The 21933-nt window shown below is 54.1% G+C and overlaps 1 protein-coding gene across 1 annotated transcript; it reads right to left on the bottom strand.

The window, feature by feature from the left end:
- Window positions 1-568: 568 nt before the first annotated feature.
- Window positions 569-20059, bottom strand: GPR179 (G protein-coupled receptor 179). The gene is made up of 11 exons (XM_511435.7): window positions 18996-20059; window positions 15415-15523; window positions 13631-13718; window positions 12976-13211; window positions 12074-12142; window positions 11584-11693; window positions 11026-11264; window positions 10697-10835; window positions 9926-10031; window positions 9244-9390; window positions 569-7524 (listed from the first exon to the last, which is right to left on the bottom strand). Exons 1-11 carry the CDS (start codon window positions 19787-19789, stop codon window positions 2464-2466), a joined length of 7098 nt encoding a protein of 2365 aa, XP_511435.4. The 5' UTR covers window positions 19790-20059; the 3' UTR covers window positions 569-2463.
- Window positions 20060-21933: the final 1874 nt, after the last annotated feature.

The following is a 21933-nucleotide window of genomic DNA, read 5'->3' as shown; positions in this document are numbered from 1 at the left end:
CCTGAGCCCTGGATTAAGGTAAAATGAGAAGGGACGTGCTTTTGAGCAGGACCCACTGCCAGGGAGTATGGAGGAAGGGGAAATAATCCTTGCAGGGTAAGGAAGCAAAGAAATGAAAAAAAAAAAAAAAAAAGCACACTTAGTGGGTAAATGATACATTGATTCCTTTGAATATGTAAAAATAGTGCTTCAAATAAGCTGTTTCATCCCACTCCCCTGGATATCTCAGGGTTCTCTAGATAATCCTAAATAGGAGCTAAGCGGTAGCTGCCACCAGAGAGCCAGAGGATGAGTGCAATTTCCATTTCCCCTTGGGATTAAATCCAGCTGAGCAAATGGCCTCCAGATGTGAGGGGCTGGCTAGAAGGACCAGGCAGAGACCATCTGCAGTGTCAGCACTGACCTGGGCACTAGCAGAGCATTAGCCAGATAACCCAAAGTCCCAAGACTGCAGTGCACCTTGAGCTTTGGAGCAGGCATTGTTCTTTCCTTATCTATCTTCTGTTACTGTTTAAAAATGTTAAAAAAAAAGATAATCATCATGAATAAGCTAGAGCCAACTGCAATGTCAAGAAAAAGCATTCTTTATTTCCGCCCCGCCCCCCCGACCCCATGGTTTATTTCACAAGAGTGTGTTTGGCGGCAACTTTGCTGTTTCCAGCTAGACCAGACCCAATGGGATTGTTTTGGGGTGCACAGCAAAATCCACTTTAGCTCAGAAGCTGTAAGGCTAACTAGCCGGAGCCCAGAACAACAACACACTTCAATTACTGCTCCAAAAGCCCAGAATAAGGGCCCTAGGTAAGAGAATGAGGACATCTGGTCCCCAAAGGAGAGTAGGTTACTCCATTCCTCTGTTCCTTTTTGGAAATGGAGTACTTTTTTACTTTCTCTGTGAAGTCCCATAACCGCCCAGCATATTTACATGCAGACTAGATGTTAACGGCTCTTTTTCCCTTTGGGTATTTGGTCTCCCTGTTTGTCTTTTTCTCCCCATGAATGACATCAATGTCTGTACTGTTGTACTGTTAGAGGGTGTGACTTACTGCCATCTTTAGTGCCCCTGTGCAGCTCTGCCTTCTCTAGCTGCCCCTTCCCCCCTCTCCCACCTCCCTTTGCCAATCTTGGGACTTCTTTGTATGTTTTTCTCCTTCTTCCTTTCCCTCTGGTATTATCATCTAATCCCAGCAATTTGTAATCTAGTACTGCTTAAGCAAGTGTAGCCTGAACTGACAAGAGAAGGGAGCCAAGAAAGAGAGAGCTCCCTAAGAAAGAAGGCTTTGTCTCCACACAGTGCCCTTTTCCCGGCTCTCAGGCTTCTAACCTGCCCTGTAGCACTCCTCTTTTAGAGGGCAGAAGAAGTAGAGTGCTGGCTGTGTACAGGACTGCCTTTCTTGAGCTCCTCTGGAAGGAGATTGATGTGGCCTCTTGTTACTGAGCAAGTGATTCTTGGGCGGGGAGGGGTGGGGGAGGGTGGATGGGTCTTGCATCAGAACCAGAGATTCACCTTGACTCCAGTTGCCTTGACAAAAGAGAGAGGTCCTGTTGATGGCAGCGCTGAAAAGCTAGGGGGAAGGAAATGAGCCAGTGAGACGAGCTCTGGAGACTGGTGAGAGCTAGGGCAGGAAGAGGGGGAGACCCCCTTAAAAACTAGCAAGAGGCACACAGGGATGTCTGGAAGGAATAGCTCCCTTGACTGTGGGGAGGACCTGGGGCAATTGCTTTTCTTCTGTGTTCTCTCTCTCTGATGTTGCTTTGGATGCCAGATGCTGATAAGGGTGTCAGCGTGCCTGATTGTTTCTGCTTCAGCAGTCAAGCAGGGCAGGTATGAGAAGCAATAAAGCAGAAACAGGAGATTCAAAGTCAAAATGACAAGGTCCTTAAAGCATTTTCAGGCCCCTATTTTGAGTCATTTTAGCTTTTCCCCCAATTTATCTTTCAGCTTCAATTAAATGGCTCTTCAGCTTTCCATGGTGGCCTTTATAGCCTTCTGTGGTCCACCATCCCTACGTTGCCAACACTTTGTATGGTTTAGTTTCTTCTCAAAAAATGCTCCATCGTAGACTTCAGAGAATTGGGTCTCCCTGTGAGAGAAGGTAGGCTGGGCACAACTGACTTTTTTCATCCCTAACAGTGGCTTTGTGGGTGAGTGTCCAGACTCGGGTGGTTTGTGTTGTGAGTACTGTAGGTGGATGGGAGGCGTCCTTAGAAGTAGAGTGTCCAGTCTTTGTTTCCTCGAACAGGAAGAAAAGTTAGAAGTAAAGAGAGGGTGGGCCTTCCCATTGGGGTCTAAGCTGTACCCTTTTCATGCAATTTGTCTTTGGGATGGGTTGACTTCTGGTCTTCTCAAGGAGGGGAAGTGGCCAAGCTGTCTTTGATTCAGCTCTTTGGGAACACCTGGACTTGGAAAGGGCCTTGGCTCCTGAAAGCTAGCTCTGTGTTTGACCTCACCTAATAAGGCTGTTACTCCCAATCCCAAGGATAGACAGTGGGAGGCGTGAATTCTTCATACTGAGCTTCAAAAGCCACTTGGCCTGAGTCTTCAGTTAAGGACGAAGACTGAGACTCAGCTTCCTGGAGACTTGGCTCTGGGGCTAAGCTGGTCCTTGGCTCAAGCCCTGAAGGTCCTTGTAGTTCTCTGACACCTTCTAGAGTGAAAGTACTGGCTGGCCTGCTTACCTTGGGGCAGGGGATTTTGCTTTCTGGAAAGAAGTGATCCAGAGGCCCATGGACTAAAAGGCATAGTGGTTTTTCAGGAGCTGTGGGGAAAAATTCTCTCCGAGTTGCTGTTAAAGTCAGGAGGCCAGATTCCTCAGATGGGACTCCAGTTTCCTCCCCAGGACAGATGTCTGCCATGGTACCCTTTATTTTATTTCCTTCTGGATCTGTGATTTCCCATTGGCACAGCTCTGCCATCCTGCTTCCCATGCTGCCTGCTTCCTCGGGGCTGACTTTGAGTTCTGGGTCCAGGGCACCTGACTGGGGCAAGAGCCCTCCTGAGCCTGTGCCTTCCCCAGGGCAGACTGCCTCCTGCTCTCTGGGCTTTGCTGCTGCTTTTGAGAAGTGTTCTTCCGTCCCTCCAGGTCCTGCCTTCTGAAGGAACATCTCTCCTTGCCCTTGTGATTCTCTTTCCTGTTCCCCTTCCTCTGCTGCTCCTCCACCTGCCTCCCAAGGGCAGATCTCTGCTTTCTTGGCAGAGGGAGCCTCTACCACTTCCCACAGACACACTTCCGCTACCCTGGTCTCCACACTGCCTGCTGCCTCAGAACTGCCTCTGCTTCTGTCAGAAGCATCTGGGGCTGGCTGTGGGGACAGACCCTTGCCATCTTGACTCTCCCAGGGACACACAGCCTCCTGCCTGAAGTCTGCCATCTCTGGCTTTTTCTGAACTGGCACACCTTTGGGCTCTGATTTTTCTGGGGCTCTGCCTTTCTCTTCTTGAGAGTCCCCTTTTCCATCCTGCCTTGACACCCCTTTGACAGGGATTCTTTCAGTCACTTCCCAGGGACAGGTCTCAGCCTTGGCACTGCTGTCAGATTTATACACACCTGCATCAGGAACATCCCATGGGCACACGTCAGCGGCCCTGCCCCCAGTCCTGACCAGTCTCTGGGAGCTAGCTTTAGGTTGGTCAGGGCGCTGTCTGTCTAGGTGAGAGACGGAAACTGCTGGGGCAGTGGTCTCCCATGGACAGACGGATTGTAGCTCATGGCTTGTTTTTTCCCCATCTTCAGTAGTGAATTCTTCTGTGTCTGCAGCTGGAGCTTTTTCTTGGGTTATGTGTTCTGGGAAGGAACCTGTCTTTGGGTCTTGTCTCAGGTCCCCCTTCTCTGTTGCTTCCAAGGAATGTCCCTCTGCCACTTCACTACTCATGCTGCTGGGCAAGTCTGAGATCTTGGGGGCGTGAGCAGGGGATTCCCTCAAGTCCTTGTTCTCCCAAATACAAATAGTTTCCTGTTCTTGACACAGTTTTGCCATCCCTTTTGATACGTCTTCTCGCAGGGAAGTGAGTCTCCCCTTTTCTACAACTTTCTCCCTCTGTTCTGCTGATTCACTCCCTGCCTTTTGGTCCAATCCCTTCCCAGTAGTTCCTTCATTTACCTCCCAGGGACAGATCTTGGCTTTTTCACTGGTAGCAGCTTCCTGTGCTTCCCAGGGACACACTTCACCTGGCCTGCAGCCCATATGATCCAGTTCCTGGAACCCAGCTTTTGGTCCATCAGCATCTAGAGTACCTGGATGCTGAGAACAGGCCCCCGGACCCACACTCCCCCAGGGACAAGCCACCTCCCACTCTGGGGTTGGCTTCTGTGGCTTCTCTGGAGCAGTAACAGCTCTCTCCCTGGGTCCAAGATCTGCAGAAGCCTTTCCTGTATCATTTGGAGATTTCCTAATGGCCTCAGCTCCCAAAGCCCTTTCCTCCCCTGCTCCAGCACCCACCTCCCAGGGACAGATTGCTGCCTTCCCAGCAGTCAAGTTTTCCTCCACATCCAAAGGGCAAATGTCGGCAGCTTTGCTTCCCACACTGCCTGACATCTGGAGAAGGGTTTGGGGTCTCTCTGTGTCTTGAGGATGTGGTTGTGGAGAGAAGCTGCCAGGGTCCACACTCTCCCAGGGGCCGACCGCTTCTTGCTTTTGGATCTGCCCCTCAGGCTTTTCCCAAGCTGTGACATCTTCGATTTCTGATTTTCCAGGCATTTTCTCCTTGTCCTTTTGAGATTCTCCTCCTCTTGGCACCTGTGCTGATGTCCATTCCTCTCTTGTTCTTTCATTTACCTCCCAGGGACAGATTTCTGTTTTGGCAGGTGTTGCTTCCTGTGCCTCCGGCCTGAGATCTTCCTGTGGACACACCTGCGTTGCTCTGCTTCCTCCATTGCATAGGAATTGGCTACCAGCTTTGGATGAGGAATTGTCTAGACATGGGCTGGAGTGCCCAGGGACCGTGCTCTCCCTGGGACAAACTGACTCCTGCTGTTGACTTAATTTCTGCACTGCTTTCACAGTTTGTTCCCCCATCTCTCCAAAGCTTCCTTTTCTGGAGGCTTTTTCCTTTTCTTGAAGAGATTCTCTACCTGTCCCCAGACTCAGCATTTCCTGCCCCATCACGTTATCATCCAGCTCCCAGGGACAGATCTCTGCTTTCTGGATAGCAGGAGCATCTCCTGCCTCCCACGGACACACTTCAGCAATGCCACTGCCCAAACTCCCTGAACACTCTGAGCTTCCTGGGGCCTGAATTGAGACTGCTGAGGGGCCCCGGAAATCTGTACTCTCCCATGGACAAAGAGACTCCAAGTCTCCTCCCGGTTTCTGTTCTTTCCAAAAGGTTGCTTTCCTGGTTTTCTGCTTCTCCTGAGGGAGATCCTTCACTGCCTCTTGGGCTGGTTTCCCATCCTCGCCTCCTTCACTTGCCTCCCAGGGACACGGCTCTGCCTTGGTGATGTCAGGGGTATGAGCTTCTGGGCCAGCAGCTTCCCACCCAGGCTTCTCCACCTTCCTGGCCTCCACACTGTCCCCCGCCTCAGATTTGTCTCTGATTCTGCCAGGGTCCTGAGGAGCTGACCCAGGGGACAGACCTCCTTGATCGGCACTCTCCCAGGGACACACTGCTTCCTGCTCCCTCACCAGCCTCTCTGGCTTTTTCCACATCATGGGAACCACATCTATGGGCTCTGATTTTCCCCGGGCCTCCCCTCTCTTTTTTTGGGAGTCACCTGGGTCTTGTCTTAGTGCCCTCGACTCAGGGGCTCCTTCACTCGTCTCCCAGGGGCAGATTTCGGCCTTGTTGCCACTGTCTGGCTGACGCGTTTCTGATTCAGTGACCTCCCAGGGGCATACCTCTGCCACCCTGTGGTCAGCGCTGCCCAGGGACTGGAGGCCAGCTTTGGGCAGTTCCTGCCACCCAACAGGGGTTTCTTTTGATTGCTCGATATTTTTGTCCCTGGAAACTTGCCTCAGCATGGCAAGCCCTGTTTTACCTGCTCTCTCAGCTTTCCGTTCCCCTAGACCCTGGGTCATCCTCCTGCCTCTGTCTTGTTCCCTGCTGCCCTCCCGTTGACAGACTTGGAGCATCCTGCTGGTGTGAGCGTTCTGTTGGTTCTGGAGGGACTCCTCGTCATCGGAGGGCATAAGAGCGGCCTGCTTACTCACCGCCTTGGGCCGGCCTAGCCTGGGCGATCGGGAGGGTGCCCCCGTACTCTCTCCCACTGTCCCGCTGTTCTGCCCCTCGGGACTCTCCTCCACACTCTCCTTCTCTCTGTAGGTGCTCCGAGAACGGGTCAGAGCTTTAATCGCCAGCCCCAGGCTGCGCATGGAACCCTGCTGAACAGGGGCCTTGAGGCTGTGGGATTTAGGGAAGATCTTGGGCCTGTCTTCGTCCACATCATTAGCTTCCCTCTGGTGATGTGCATCCTCTGCGTCCATCTCATTCTCTCCAGCCCTGCTTTTCTCTACTGCAACAGAGAGGGCCCTCCAGAGCCTGGCTCGAGCTGGGGCAGGGGAGTGGTGGCCTCGCTCTGGCCCTGAGGGGCCTTCCTGGGGCACATTTTCTTGCTTGGCTGGCAGTTCTGCATTCTCCCAGGGGCAGATGTAGGTGAGTAAGTTGGGGCTTTGTGGGGATACTGGGACTGGTGCCAGGGCAGGGGCTGGGGTTGGAGCTAGAGCTGGCAGCAGAGCTGGAGCCAAGGTGGAGGTGGGAGATAGCATCCTTGGCTCTCCCAGGCCCCCAGACAGGGCCAAGATGGGGGTAGAAACCTGGTGCCTGATGGGTGGATGAGGCAGCCTTCTCCTAGCCTCCTCATGAAGCCTCCCAGAGGTGTGAGAGCTGTCCATGCTGCTGCTCTTGGCAGGGGAAGGTGGAGCTGACAGGGGGGCCCCTCGAGGCCGCTCCAGCCTCCTGGCTGATGGCCTCCGCACCAGGCTGGCCATGGCCGCCTTGGCCTTCTTCCGCTCCTCCCGCTCCTTTGCTTGCCGGTAGGTCTCCTCCAGGTAGGCCTGGCTGGCCATGAGCAAGGCCTTTTCCCTGGAGCTGGCCACACTGAGCGACTTCTGCAGAGAGGCGGGCCGGGCTCTGGGTAGCCTCTCTCCCACCGTCAGGTTGTGGGCGCTGGCTGACCTGAAGCCCAGGGCAGGGGGCCCCTCCACCGACTCCCGGCTCTCTGTTCGAGAGGCCTTCTTGGCCAGCTTTCTCCTCAGCAGTGAGTCAAGAAGAGGCGGGTCCTGCTCCCTGCGCTGGTCATAGGTGCTGCGGGACTTGCGCAGAGCTGGTGTCCCCTCGGGTTCCTGGAGGCTGGAGCTGAGGAGCCGGCGGCGGGAGGAGCCGGGCAGGCTGCCGTGGCCTGGGGATCCTGAGTCCCGGGAGTGCTGCCTGGCCAGGGCCTCGGGGAATTCCGCCAGGTACCTCATGAAGGAGCGGCCCAGTCCCTGGCATGAGCTGCCTCGCTTCTTAGGCAGGTGGGGGTTGTTTGCAGCCATTTCTTTGGTTTTGTGGACCTCTAGCTGGGCATAGAGCTTCTTCAGCTCGTCCTGTGGGGCAGCAGGAAGGAAAGCAGGGCTGCAGGTGAGCTCTCTCCATCCCCTGGCTGTCTGTTCCTCCACCCTTGCTTAGACCTTTTTCCCTTAGGGATCTCTTTCCATCAAGCTGTATCTCTTCCCTGCTTCTAAAACTCTCATAATTCACCTCTTTGTTCCTGTGAGACCAGTTGCCAACCTGAGTCCCAGCCAGATCCAGTCAGCTCGGAGGACTCATGTGTACCCCCTTCTCTGGGGCATTGTGGTCTAGTGGGAAGTCAGTAGCTTGGGGACACTCAATATGCTGTGTCCCTGGAGGCTGTTTTCATGACCCCTCCCTCTGAGCCTCTGGATCTTCTGTAAAGCAATGTTACCTGGGTGACCAGTGTTAACTTCCTTAAGAGCATTATATGAGATTGATGAGACTAGTGGGTATGAAATGTGCAGTGTTCAGGTGTAAATGATGGAACGGGGCTTTAGAAGTCTTCTGTTCTGGGTTTCTCCCCAGACCCAGCATAGGGGCCGCAGATTGGCTTGTGTTCCAGAAAGTGGAGGGTCAGGGGTGGAGCTGCCCCTCCATACTCCCTGGCCCTTCAGCTGGATTGGGGTCTCAGGAGGCAGGGCAGGCAGAGCTCAGAGGGTGAGGACACAAGGGGGAAACAGGCAGAGGCACTGGAACAAGGAAGGACGCAGGAGATGCGGAGGACTCTGCTTTGTGGGCCTGTAAACAAGTCAGGTGTGAAGACGGCCCCAGTAGAGGCGGAGGGGGTGGACAGAATGGCTTCCCATGATGGTTCCTAGACTCTGGATTGTATAAAACAATGGGCTTAGATTATCAGCTCTCCTTGTATCTTACCCACTGAGCCTCTTGTTAGGGTTCTGGTGACTATAATGATACCCTTGAGCACAGAAATGAGAATAAGCATGCTTTTCCAGTGTAGACCCAGGAAGAACTTCCTCTAAGACCTGCCAGGTCCAGGGAAAGGGGATCCTGGTGGCTACTCACTGCCTGAACTACCCAGCCCCACAGCTGGCCCTAGGCTGGCCCTAGGTGCCCTAGGCACCAACCATCCTGCTTTGCTGGGGGCTGAGGTTTTTTTGTGTGCGTGTGTCAGAATCTTACTCTTTCACCCAGGCTGGAGTGCAGTGGTGGGATCTCAGCTCACTGCAACCTCAACTTACCAGGCTCCAGTGATCCTCCTCCCACCTCAGCCTCCTGAGTAGCTGGGACCACAGACATGTACCACCATGCCTGGCTAATTTTTGTATTTCTAGTAGAGACGAGATTTCGCCATTTGGCCAGGCTGGTCAAACTCCTGGCCTCAAGTGATCCGCCTGCCTTGGCCTCCCAAAATGCTGGGATTACAGGCATGAACCACTGTGCCCAGCCAGCTGAGGGGTTTCTTAGTCTGCCCCTGACCTGATGCCTCTGCTGAGTGAGAGTGGAGGATGCGAAGGAGTAGGGCTCCACTCTCGGCCCTGCCTCTAGCTTGCCACGTGGCCTGAGCCTCCAGGATCTGGTTCTGGGGCTTTGGGGTCTTCCCACTTGGGTGTGTGTGGCCCCCTTTGAATAGAGTCAGGGGAATCAGTTTAGGCCAGTGGAGAAGGGAGAGGGCAGGTCTTGGAGGGAAGAGGACTTGCAGTGGCACATAGCCCAGGTGGCAGGGCCCCGTCCTCCCTCTGCCCAGTTCCTAAAAGCTAGCATTGAAAGGAGGCAGGGAGAGTGGCACATACCCGAATGTCTCCAGGGTCCAGGCTGCGCTCACTCCAGGCTGAGGCGATGCTGCTGCCGAGGTAGGAGCCTGAGTGCTGCAGGTCCAGCTCGCCCTCACACACCTCATCCACCATCTCCTCCCGGGGAGGAGCCCCCAGCTTCCAGAACTGGCAGGGGCACATAAGAGTGGGAAAAAGACTCGCCCTGGCTCCTTGTCCACTCCTGCACTCACCTGCCCTGTGGAATGCGTCCTTACTTTGTGACGCTTCACCCCCTTCTCTGACTTGGAATTCTGGGGATCTTTAGAGTTTTACTCCCCTCATCCTCCCTGACCTTCTCTAGCTCAGAGAGCAGGGTGGTTCTAAGCCCCTGACCCTGCAATTCCTAGCCGGGTCCTTCAGCTCTCCCACCTCTCCCTGTATACCTGCTTCTGAGTAGATTTTCAGAGTGTGCCAACCTTCCAGCTGCAGGAGGGAGCCCCTCCAGCCCTGGCTTTTCTTTCCCTTGCCCAGGAACTGGAAGCAGAGAGTGTCCCCACTCAAGTCAGCTCCTAGCTTAGGGCCCCTGGCACTGTGCTCACTCACCCAGCACCTTCTGTCGTCCTCACCCTGGCCTGCAGAAGGCGCTGCGGGACAACCGCTCCACAGTGGCCCTGACAGAGGGGCTGGGGTCCACCTCACAGGCAGGAGGGGAGGGCCTCACCTTAGGGATGAAGATCAGAGCCAGCGTGGTGGTGACTGTGCTGTGGGTGTGGAAGAAGAAGAGGAGGAGGGTCCAGTCCGGGTGCAGGGAGGGAACCAGCACAAACCTGGGGCGGGATAGGGGCGCAGGTCATTACTGCAGGCAGGAATTGCCTCTTCTGCTTTGCCTTCTCACTGGCGTTTCACCTCAGCCCCAACCCTGATACGCTTAGGACGAGGGGGCATTCTGCCCTCTCCTGCCCTCTCCAGGATTTAGGTCCCACTTCAATCCTGTTAATCCCAACCTCCGAGAAGCCCTCCCAGACTACTCCAGCTCACTTTCTTTGGCTGTGTATAGCACAGACCTGTGCTCCAGACTCTTAGGCCCACTCTGTGGGTTAACTCTGCCTCCACCACAGGGCCTGGTCGTTATGGACAAACAGCAGCCTGCTGCTCTTATGGCTGAGGAGTGAGGGGAGAAGGCAGGGAGGACTGAGCATGTGTGGAAAGGGGTATGTTGGGGTGCTGGAGAGGTGCTTTGGGAGGGGTGAGGAGTTAGGAGGAAGGTCCTCTTCCTCCTCTTCTGTGTTGGGGGCCTCCTCACCTGGGCCAGGCATGGAGTACAGAAGGGGCATCTGGGGGGTAGGGAGAGAGCCAGAAGTGGGGGCCTTCCTCAACGTGCTGAGGCGTAGCAGTGTTGCCAGGATGGCATGGGATGGGGGCACCTCACCTGGGAGAGGTGAGGAGTACTGTTAGAGTGGAAGGGGGTGTGGGGAGGTGAGTCCGTCCTCACCTGGCTGTGTGGAAGGCAGCGGAAAGCAGTAGCTCATTGTGCAGGGCGATGCCCATGTAGCGTGGCTCATGGAAGGCCGAGAGCACAGCCCGTGTGGCGTAGCAGAGGAAGCTGCCCCAGCACAGCAGCAGCAGCTCAGCTGTGGGGAGGCAGGGAGGGAGAGAGCCGGCACCACCTCAGCAGCTGTCCCACCCCTTTCTCTGAAAGATGTGCTGGGGGGAGCCTGGGCTCGGGGTCTGGGGACAAGTCAGGAGAACCAGAACAAGAGGAACCCTGGAGGCACAGAGGCAGGGACCAGCGTAAGGCTGGGCTCAGCAGAAGCAGCTCACCCACAACCATGATGTAGTCCCAGCGGTCGTGGTGACAGAGGTAGAAATGGCGGCCACTGGGAGTGTGGCCTCGGATCACCAGAGGTGCGTGCTGGATGCCTCGCTCCAGGGCGCCCACGGTCCACACAGCCAGGAAGCCCAGCACAGGTAGCAGGAGCAGCCCCAGGCGCCGCAGCAGCCGCCCGCTGCTCAGAAGGGCACTCCGCTGGGCCGTTCGAGACAGAAACAGCTGCAGCACTCTGCGAGGGTTAGAATACACAGGGTGGATGGCAGGGACCTGAGTGGATCACGAAGAGGGTGCCAGCGCCCTGGTCTCTGTCCATTGCTGCCCTCTCCTCCACACAGGTACTTGTCCTTCCATCCTTTTTGTGATTTGCTGCCTTTTGCTAGCCCCCCACAAAGTAACATGGAGGACAAGGCTATGGTGATGGGGGTTGGCCTTGGGGGTACAGGGGAGTGGGGCTGGCAAGGGTCTGGCTTTGAAAAACACCATTCCATGAGTGAGCTGGGGTGGTCTGGGATGAGCAGCATGAGAGCAAAGTCTGCCCCAGGCCGTACCTGTAAAGCTTGAGTATGATGGTGCCGTAGACGATGGCAAAACCCAACAGCCGCACCCAGCGAAGAGCGATGCAGCGGAATACACTGGGCTTGAAGTATAGGATGAAGACCTGGTGGGAAGGGGCAAAAATCTCTGCTCTCTACTATGCTTCTGCTGTGGGCCAGGCCTATGCTAAGCACACCGTGGATCCTCCCAACAGCCCTGCGATAGAGCCATCACCACCTTCATTCTGCAGAGGAGCAGCTGAAGTGTCAAAGAGGTTAGGTAACTTGCCCTAAATCACACTGCAAGTCACAGAGCTCCTTTAAGCCTGAGGCTCCAGAGCTCATAGACCAGCTTGCCATTTGTGGGTAAGAGTAGGGGAAATCTGTGGTCTCTGAATCCCTCCCAGAGGGCAGAGAAGAAGAAGGGTTCTGGGGCTTGGAGGGTGCCAGGTTTTGGCTGTGGGGGATGCTGGAAGGTGGGGCCAGCCTGTGGCCACAGACTCACAGGAAAGTAAAGCAGCAGGAATCCAAAAAGGACAGTTTCCAGCAGGACCACTCCAGATGCCCAGATCCTCTGTGAAGCAAGGAGAGAGGCATGTGAGCAGAGTCTGGACGATGGTTCTAGAGGCTCTCAGGCCTATGTGAACGGTCACTCAGTGACCCTGAGCTAAGGCTTCACCCTGTAACACTGGCTCTGCCCTCTCTGCCCACAGCCATGTCCCTTGTTACCCCAGGCTCAACTCCACTGGCACTAAACATGGCTAAGGCCAAGGTTTTACATCATTCCCACACACACATCCCTGTGTTCCTCCCAGTCTCGCTCAGGGCCTTGCTGCAGACCTAGGCTCAAATCAGAGGCTGCTGGAGCTGGAAGGGATCTCATGCATTCCTCAAGCGTTGGGTCAGGCTGCTCCCTTGTCTAGAATAGGGTACCCCTTCTTGGCCCAGTAAGTATCCAGTTAACCTTCAAGCCTGGCTCATGTCACATCCAGAAAGTCTTTCCCATGCCATCTCAGGCAGGATGACTTTCTGTAAGCTCCCACAGCAGCTGACAGACACCTCCATCCTTGCCCCCATCTCACTGTGCTGTCATTTTATTTACATGTCTGCTTCCTCCATTAAACTGGGAACTCCATGCAGGCCCAGATCACTTCCACTTGAGCCTAGGCAGTGTTTTGCTTAGAGTAGATACTCAACTAGCGTTTATTGAATCAAGTTCAATGCCCTTATTTTACAGACGAGGAAGCAGGTCCAAGGCGGAGAAATCACTTGCATCATGCTACACAGTGAGTTAGATTTAGAATCAAGATTAGAACCAACTTCTCCTAAATTCTGGTCTTAGATAGTCTCAGGCCTCCAGTTGAGATGGGTCGGACATGTGTGTAGGAGGTGTGGGGCCTTCCTTGCCTTGTTCCGGCGGCAGCGGTAGGAGACCAGCATGCTCAGGAAGATGGCCAGCATGCAGCAGGCCTGGCAGGCCAGCACAGCAGCCCGCAGCACCGCGGCCTCTTCCACCAGGCACGGTGTGGCATCCATGCAGCTGGTGCAGCCCTCAGGACATGGCAGACACTGCAGCAGTCTCCCAGATCTGCCTTCTGGGAACCCGAATTGCCCGGTAGTCTGGAAGTCACTCTCCTCTAACCCTATAAAGAACAAGATGAGTGCAGGGAGAGGGGCCCAGCTAGAGCATCCTGACATCCCAGCCTTTTCCCTGATAGTCACCACAGCCCTCTCCCTGTTCTCCTGTGATCTGGGGCTCCAGGGACAAGTGGGAATGGGTGCTTCCTTGGGAGGGCAAAGTACCAGGAAGAGGTGACACCAGGCTAGGGCTCCTTGAGAGGCCAACTTGCATCATATTTGCATGTTACACGCTCATACTCAGAAGGTATAGACACCCCCACACTGCAATCTGCTTGCCTCTCCTGCCTCTCTCAACCTTCTGCCCTTGCCCCACAAGTTCCCTCCCAGTGTCTCACCCCAATCTGGCTTTCTTCCCCAGATGTACCCTCCCAACCATCTTCTCATATAAAACACATGCCTGGCCCCCACCACACTTACATACCCCCAGAGGGGCTTGCCCCGTAGAATCCAGGTCGGCAGCGGCAGAGGTAGCGGCCAAGAACAAAGCCCTGACTCTCCAGGGGGACACACTATGGGGACAACAAACACAGTATGTGTTTATGTGGGGCTTTCTCTGGAAGAGCTTTCCCTCCTGGGAGAGATGGAGGGTCCATCTACCTCCCTATCCATGGGACTTGGGTCCACACTAGGGAATCCCTCCAGAAGCCCTCTCTAGTCCTTGGGAAGCCTTCCCTCTGTGGAAACCCTACCTGACCCCTGCTGTTGCCTCTCTTCCCAAAGAGACCCTAAGCAAAGAGTACAGGGAGAAATCACCCTTTTGTTCAGACTGGCAGTGACAGGAGCCTCATAGGACCCATTTCCTAGTGGCCAGCTCTTGCTAGGGCAAGGTACTGGGGGAGATGGAAGTAGGGAAAGTTCTGAGCCCAGCCATACCTTGTGTGCCTACATCCTACTTCAAAGGGTCCCCATCAGCTTCCATCTTTGGCACACAAATGGACTGGAAAGGCCCCCCACGGAGGAGCAGCTTCCTTCACCAGGGACCATCTGGCTTTCGCACAGGACTGTTTTTCCCAGCCTTAATGCCAGGCTAATGCCAGGCTGGTGGGATGCCAAGGCCAGCCTTTATTCCACCTCCTCCTATTGATGTTTGCCCGGCAGGGGACAGAGCAGACCTCAGAGCCAGGCAGGGAATATGAACAAATGAGGTCAGATCTATTGTGGGGAGTGGCTGGGAACAGACATCAGTGACGCAAATGAAAGGGTTAACCTTGGAAGATTCTATATCGAGCCCCTGACCTCACTTAGTAGGGTTAGTGTGTGGTGCTTGTGAAGCTGTGGCCCAACTTCCCCGCTTGCTTGGACCACTGGACTACACAGTCTGCACAATTAGACAAACATGCACCCAGAGAAGTGAATGTGTCTGGGTTAAACAGTGAACTGGATGGTGGGAGCCCTTTTCCATCCCTCCACCTCTAGCTGCAGACACATGTGCCCTGAAGAGCAGTAGAACCACCTGTGCACACAGAACAATATGCCCACCAGCCCCAGCAGGCCACAGGGCTCGCCCTGGCTTTGGCTCAGCTCAGGAACAAGCATGCAGTGATTGTAACCATGGAGCGGATGAATTCACTGGCCTCCCAGTTTCCCAGTACTGGGTTTGCATGATTTCCAGCCAGTGCTCTCCATCATTGTGAGTCACCTGCACCCGTAGCTTTGAATCTACCTGCATCTGGCCCAGGTTCCATCACATTCACTGGTCCCAGGCCTCTTCGAGCTCCTTGGTTGGTTAGATTCCTCCCATACTCCAACCAGCAATTCCATTTATTTCAGCAATATGGAACACCCTTTTGTAGACAGACCAATGGAACATCCTTTGTGGGCCAAGAGGAGCCCAGAGCTGTGTTACATGAAGAATGTGTTCCCGGGGGAAGGAAAGGAGATAAGTAACTGAGGCTCAGGAAGTCACCCTGGGGAGGGGTCCTGGAGCACTGAGTACCAGAAAGGAGAGCAGACAGGAAGAACACTGAACTTTCAAAGGAATGAAGGCAGGAGTAGGAGGAATAGGGGGTGGGAGGGCAGGCTGTAGGTGACCTGACTTTTTAAAAGCCTGGTATCTCACCTCTGCCAATCACTAGGAACTCCCCTGAAGCCCTGAGATGCTGGGGTAGCTTTGTCTGCTGCTCCTGGGAGCTGCATGGTGGCGGTGATGGGAAAAGGGGAGGGAGGCAGGACTCTAGTAGCGCCCCCCATCCTCCTCATCCTTACCTGGGTGCTGTTGAGATCACACAGGTGTGTGTTAGAGTACCAGCCTGGGCCACTTGCACACTGATTGATGTCCACACTCTGGAGATCTACGTCCATCTGCACCTGCCCCCTACGGCAGTGAATTGGCAATTAGGGGCACAGTGATTGATGCCAAAGTGGACGTGTGTCCCTGGGCGTTGTTGGGGCCCAGAAAACGATGCTCGGAATTATGGCACTTTGGCATGCTGAGGACTTTGAACTAAAGGAGATTAGAAGGGTTCAGAAGTAAGGTCTCTCTGACCTTCTCCTTCTCTCTTGTCTCCTGCCCCTCTTTCTCCCCGCTGAAGTGAGTTCTAGAAACCAGAATTCCCCTTCCCCAAGGCAGGTCATAGAAACTAGAATCCCCCTCCCCCAGAGCAAGATATAAAACCAAGAACTATTACTCTCATCTTCCCCTGCCTTTCTGTGTAGGAGCTGGTCATAAAGAAATTCTCTGGCCTGCCTTGACTGATAGTAAGTAGGTCATATGACCCTCATTCCAGAGGGATCCTGCCCTGTACCTGGGAGGAAGGATGCTACATAGACAGGCCAAGAGGAAGCTGAACAGAGGCCTGGCTGAGTTTCCCTATTTGGTCTACTACCATTAGATCATAGACTTTTTTGTCCAATCACAGTTCTACAGGGCTGACCATGCTTCATGGAATCTAAGCATAACAATGAACAGTTTTCCCTGAGTCTATTCTTTCTTTTTTTTTCTTAGACACACAGTCTTGCTCTGTTGCCCAGGCTGGAGTGCAGTGGCATGATCATAGCTCACTGCCACCTCCACCTCTTTGGCTCAAGTGATTCTCTCACCTCAGTCTCCAAAGTAGCTGGGACTACAGGCATGTGCCACCATGCCTGGCTAGTTTTTAAAAATTATTTTTAGTGGAGACAAGTTCTGGCTATATTGCTCAGGCTGGTCTTGAACTCCTGGGCCCAAGCAATCCTCCCACCTCAGCCTCCCAAGTAGCTGGGACTACAGACATATGCCACCATGCCTGGCTAGTTTTTAAAAATTATTTTTAGTGGAGACGAGCTTTGGTTATATTGTTCAGGCTGATCTTGAACTCCTGGACTCAAGCCATCCTCCCACCTGGGCGTCCCAAAGTGCTGGGATTATATGTGTAAGCCACTGAGCCTCTGCCACTGGGTCTTCATTTCTGAAGGCTCCTGTGTCATGTAAAACTTTGGCTAAATAGGCGGGGTGCAGTGGCTCATGCCTGTAATCCCAGCACTTTGGGAGGCCGAGGCAGGTGCATAATCTGAGACCAGGAGTTCGAGACCAGCCTGGCCAACATGGAGAAACCTTGTCTCTACTAAAAATACAAAAATTAGCCGGGCATGGTGGCTCATGCCTGTAATCCCAGATACTCAGGAGGCTGAGGCAGGAGAATCGCTTGAACCCAGGAGGCGGAGGTTGCAGTGAGCCAAGATGGCGCCACTGCACTTCAGCCTAGTGACAGAGCGAGAGTCCATCTCAAAAACAAACACACAAACAAACAAACAAACAAAAAACTTTGATTAAATAAATTTGTTATGCCTTTCTCTTGTTAATCTGTCTTTTGTTATAGGAGTATTGTGACCCTTATGATGAGTGAGGAAAGGGATCACACTTTTCTGCCCCTACAGGCACTAGATCTGGGGACAATGCAGTCTTTGCAAACTTGAGCCCAGCACCTGCAGTGTGTGCGAAGGGCATGCGTGCATTCCATTTCTCCAGTATTATGAATGTTCACTGTCTCTGTGGACAACAGTCTTCTTTCTACTAGGTTGTTCTCTCCACCCCTCAGCTTTTTGATATCCTATCATTTCCTGGTTTCTGTCAAGGAGGAGAGACAGGGCGCATGTCAAGACATGGCAGGAGTCAGGGCTCTGATGATCTCTGAAGAGGATTTTCACACTTCCTCATGCATGTACACACGCACACACACAGAGATCAGCTCAGCTATTAACCATCTCCTCTCTCTGCCCAAGCCAGGTCTGAATTGATCACAGCAAAGGAGATATGAAATGGAGGAGCCCTGACCTGGCAATGCCTGGACCAGCAGCTCCCCAGCCTTTGCTCTGGGCTGAGCTGGCAAGGAGCCAGGCTGCCTGCTGGCAGGAGGAGAACCCTGCTGGGAACAATGAATGGGGACACAGAGCTGGAGAAGCAGTGTTGATTGTTGAATGCCCTGCAGTCCTAGGCTCAGTCGCTGCTCCCTTCCCAATAGGACCCTCAATCCTTCTTTCCTGTGGTTGAGGGAAGAGGTAGTTTACTGGAGGAGAATCACAAGCTTCTGCGTCAGGACAGGCAGGAGAGTGCGGCCTGCTTGGCTTAAGAAGATGGCCCTGGGGACTCAGCCAGCTCCTTGGCAGAAAGAGCATTGATTCCAAGCCCCCTCAAGAGTTTTCCTTCCGCTGGGTGTGGTGGCTCACACCTGTAATCCCAGCAATTTGGGAGGCCGAGGGGGGCAGATCACTTGAGGTCAGGAGTTCGAGACCAGCCTGGCCAACATAGTGAAACCCCATCTCTACTAAAATACAGAAAGTAGCCAGGTATGATGATGCGCACCTGTAATCCCAGCTACTCAGGAGGCTGAGGCAGGAGAATCATCTGTACCTGGGAGGCTGCAGCTGCCGTGAGCCGAGGTTGCACCACTGCACTATAGCCTGGGCGACAGAGCGAGACTCTGTCTCGAAAACAAAAAAGTTTTCCTTCTCCGGGGAAGCCTGATTTTACAGCTCTCAGTTGCTAGAGAGCAGCAGGTTGAATGCCTGGAGTGCCCACCCAGCTCTCCACTAACAAGCCTGGTGCACAGATTGTCACTGTCATCCACACCAAGACCTCTCCTGCCTCTTGCACTCCCTTCTCAGGCCTGGGGGCCAAGACCTCTGCCTGTCTATACTGACACATCTTTTTTTTTTTTTTTTTTGAGACAGAGTTTTGCTCTTGTTGCCCAGGCTGGAGTGCAATGGCGTGATCTCGGGTCACCGCAACGTCTGCCTCTGGGGTTCAGGTTCAAGTGATTCTCCTGCCTCAGCCTCCTGAGTAGCTGGGTTTACAGGTACGCGCTACCACACCCAGCTAATTTTGTATTTTTAGTAGAGATGGGGTTTCTCCATGTTGGTCAGTCTGGTCTTGAACTCCTGACCTCAGGTGATCCACTCGCCTCAGCCTCCCAAAGTATTGGGATTACAGGCGTGAGCCACTGCACCCAGCTATACTGACATATCTCTACACACATGTGTATACCTGCATATAGATGTATGCTACATATGTATACCTATTTGTATATGCACAGGCTCACAGACATTCCTGCATGTGCTCAAGCACATAAACCCAGATAAATATGGATTGATTTATACACATGTACACTCACACCTGTATGTGTTAACAGATAGTTGCAGATTCCCAGAGCCGACTGTAAGTACACACAGCTGAGTACAAATACCCACATCTGTGTGCCCCCCAGGCATGCACATGTTCGTGCCAAATGGCCCAGGCACAGCTGAGGGGACCTGTACTTCCTTCCCCTACATCCCCACACACGCATCAAATCCTGCACAAACCCACTTACCTGACTTCTGGGCTGAGGTCTGGCTTGAGTCCATAGAAGGTGGCAGAGAGTGTGATCAGCCATCCAGGTCGGAGCCGTCCCTCCTGGCATTCCAGGAAAGGAGGAGACAGCCTCACCTGCTGCGTGTCCCCCACATATCCATCTGCCTGCGGCCACTTGGGGCTGCCGAGGCTCCCTAGGTCATTGGTCAACACTCGCTTCTTCAGGGCAGGGGTGTCCAGGTCCCCAGGAGGGTTCTCCTCCTGCACCCAGTTCCCAGACAAGTCCTGCAGGATGGTTTCCTCCCCAGTCCGGGTGGCCTGCAGGGCCAGCTGTAGGTGGCTGGCCCCTGGTGGAGGGTTAAAGGTCAGCAAAGCCCTGTACACTCTTGGGTCCCCCTCGGCCACGCTGCGGACCAGTGCCTGGTACCATTCCACATCCTCCTCCACACTGGACTCACGGATGTCGTTGGCTTGCAGCAGCATGTTGAGAAAATTGGCGGCCTGGGCAAGGGTGCCCGCTGCCCCCTGTAGGCTTGGGGGGAGCCCTGGCATGGCTCCTGCCCCACGCACTTCATAGCGCTCACTGCAATTCACCTGTGATAGCTGCTGGGCATCTCCAGAGTAGAGATAAGCGAGGGCGGCCTCGGCCCCCTCTAGGGGCACCTGCATGGGTACAGATCCTGGCTTGACTTGGGAAGACAGAGGGGGCAGAGAGCGGATGGGCCGTGGACCCCCCAGAGCCCAACCACAGACAAAACAGCAGCCCAGCAGCCCCCAGATAGGAGGGGGCATGACCGCTCCCCTGGTGCCCATCCTTGGGGCAGCTCTCAGGACCCTGGGGTCCAGGCTCAGGAGAGCCCAGGCAGAGGCTGGCTGCAGTCTGGGGGCTGTCGGCCTCCACGCCTCCTATGCTGGCGTTCCTTCTTCCTCTCTCCCTCTCCCTCTCACGCTGGTGCCAGCTCGCCTGCTTTTTTCTTCTCTCTAACGTCACCAGCTGGCTTCTGGATGTAGGTATGAGGGCCCTGCCCCCTATTCTCTCAGTGCGGCCCCCTATCTCAAACCTCTTAATCCCAGCACCCCACTCTTTCCTCCCCTCCTATCCAGTATTCAGGCTCCCTCCATCCCCCACCCACATCTGCTCCCGAGGGAGAGAGATGGGAGGGAAGGGGAGACGAAGGCACCAGTTGTGCTCTTTCTCCCTCCCTCCCTCTGCCTGTCCTTTGCTCCATTAGGAGAGATGGGCAAATCCAGGATGGGGCACCATAGCAACCGCAGATGAGCTTGTGCCCCTCTCTCCACCCCTCTGCTCCACTCAGGCTCCTGGCAGCAATTGCAACAGGCACACTAAGGGGCCAAGCTGCATCTCCTGGCAGTCTGCGCTGGCTGCCTGCACCCCCCCTGACCCTGTGCTGCTGAGCTGGGATTTGAGAATGGGGATGTCGAGGGCAGGAAAGACAGCCTAATAGTACCGTAATCGGTCTTTGTACAGACTGAGGCAGCTTATAAAGTGCTTTTCATGTGCCTTATCTGAATGAGTCTTCCCCACAGCCATGTATGGTGAATGTTCTTATCCCCATTTCACAGATGCAGACACTGAGATTCACCCAAGGTCACAAAGTAGCTCACTCAGAGACTTACATCCAGAGCTCTGACTCCCCTACATTGCCCATCCAAACCACCACCATCACCGTTACTCAGCCTCAGGGACTATAACAAAGCCTCCTCGCAGAGGCGTCAAGGGACTTCCCTAGAACCACAGTGTTGTTTGTGACAGAGCCGCAGCCTCCACCCAGGTGTCCGTCCCTACAACCCAGGCCTCCTTCTGAACCAAAGTCGACAAGCACAGCGGCAACGGTGGCGGGAGAGAGGTGGGCAAGGAGAAGACAGTGAACACAGTTTTGCCTCCATTTCTTACACCTTCATTTTGTCATCCTAAGTTCTACCTTCTTCTTTTTTTTTTGAGATAGATTCTTTGTCCACCCAGCTGGAGTGCACCAGCGTGATCTCGGCTCACTGCAACCTCTGCCTCCTGGGTTTAAGCGATTCTCCTGCTTCAGCTTCCTGAGTAGCTGGGACTACAGGCATGTGCCACCATGCTTGGCAAATTTTATTTTTTTATTTTTTAAAATTTTTTAGTAGAGACGGGGGTTTCACCATGTTGGCCAGGCTGGTCTCGAACTCCTGACAAGTAGTCTACCTGCCTCAGCCTCCCAAAGTGCTGGGATTACAGGTGTGAGCCACTGCACCTGGCCCCTTCTCCTTTTCTTCATGAAAACTGTGGCTACTCTCTCTCGCTTTTCCCCATTTTCTTACCCCTCACCTCCTTCCTGCTGCTAGGCACAGTAACTGGGGGGCCCTGAGTCAGTGCTGTCTGAGCTGGCCTCCTTGGATCCGGAAGGGCATGGATTCTTGGGGAAGCCACAGAACAAAGCTCCTGCCTGCCCACCCATCACTTTTCCCTTGATGATGGGCTTCCTGCTTCACCAGGCAATCTGGCCCCGCAGGCACAGGCTGTCTCTTGGCTTCTTCCCTTCAAACCCCCTCCAAACCCCCAATGTCTGGAACCTTTGATGTCCAAGATCATTGAGTGTATGTAGGTAGGGATGGGTGGTGGTTGCCAAACATGTCCCTTGCTTTCCAGTTGACCTCTGCAAACAACAATTCTTTTTTTTTAGACAGAGTCTTGTTCTGTTGCCCAGGCTGGAGTGCAGTGGCACAATCTCGGCTCACTGAAACCTCTGCCTCCCGGGTTCAAGTGATTCTCCTGCCTCAGCCTCCCAAGTAGCTGGGAGTACAGGCGTGTGCCACCACGCCTGGCTAATTTTTGTATTTTTGGTAGAGATGGTGTTTCACCATGTTGGCTAGGCTGATCTTGAAACCCTGACCTCAGGTGATCTGCCTGCCTTGACCTCTCAAAGTGCGGGGATTACAGGCGTGAGCCACCGTGCCCGGCCTTG

This window comes from Pan troglodytes, chromosome 19 (genome assembly GCF_028858775.2).
Source record: "Pan troglodytes isolate AG18354 chromosome 19, NHGRI_mPanTro3-v2.0_pri, whole genome shotgun sequence".
Lineage (NCBI taxonomy): Eukaryota > Metazoa > Chordata > Mammalia > Primates > Hominidae > Pan > Pan troglodytes.
This window is presented reverse-complemented; position numbering and strand designations above follow the sequence as displayed.

Bases quoted from the DNA above. Each gene is read 5' to 3' on its own strand.
- GPR179 (XM_511435.7), bottom strand. From the start codon at position 19,789: ATGGGCACCAGGGGAGCGGTCATGCCCCCTCCTATCTGGGGGCTGCTG. The intron at 13,719-15,414 runs GTAAGGATGAGG...TTGTCCCCATAG, and splicing joins GTGATCTCAACAGCACCCAG to TGTGTCCCCCTGGAGAGTCA. The intron at 12,143-12,975 runs GCAAGGAAGGCC...CTTGCTTCACAG, and splicing joins ACCGCTGCCGCCGGAACAAG to AGGATCTGGGCATCTGGAGT.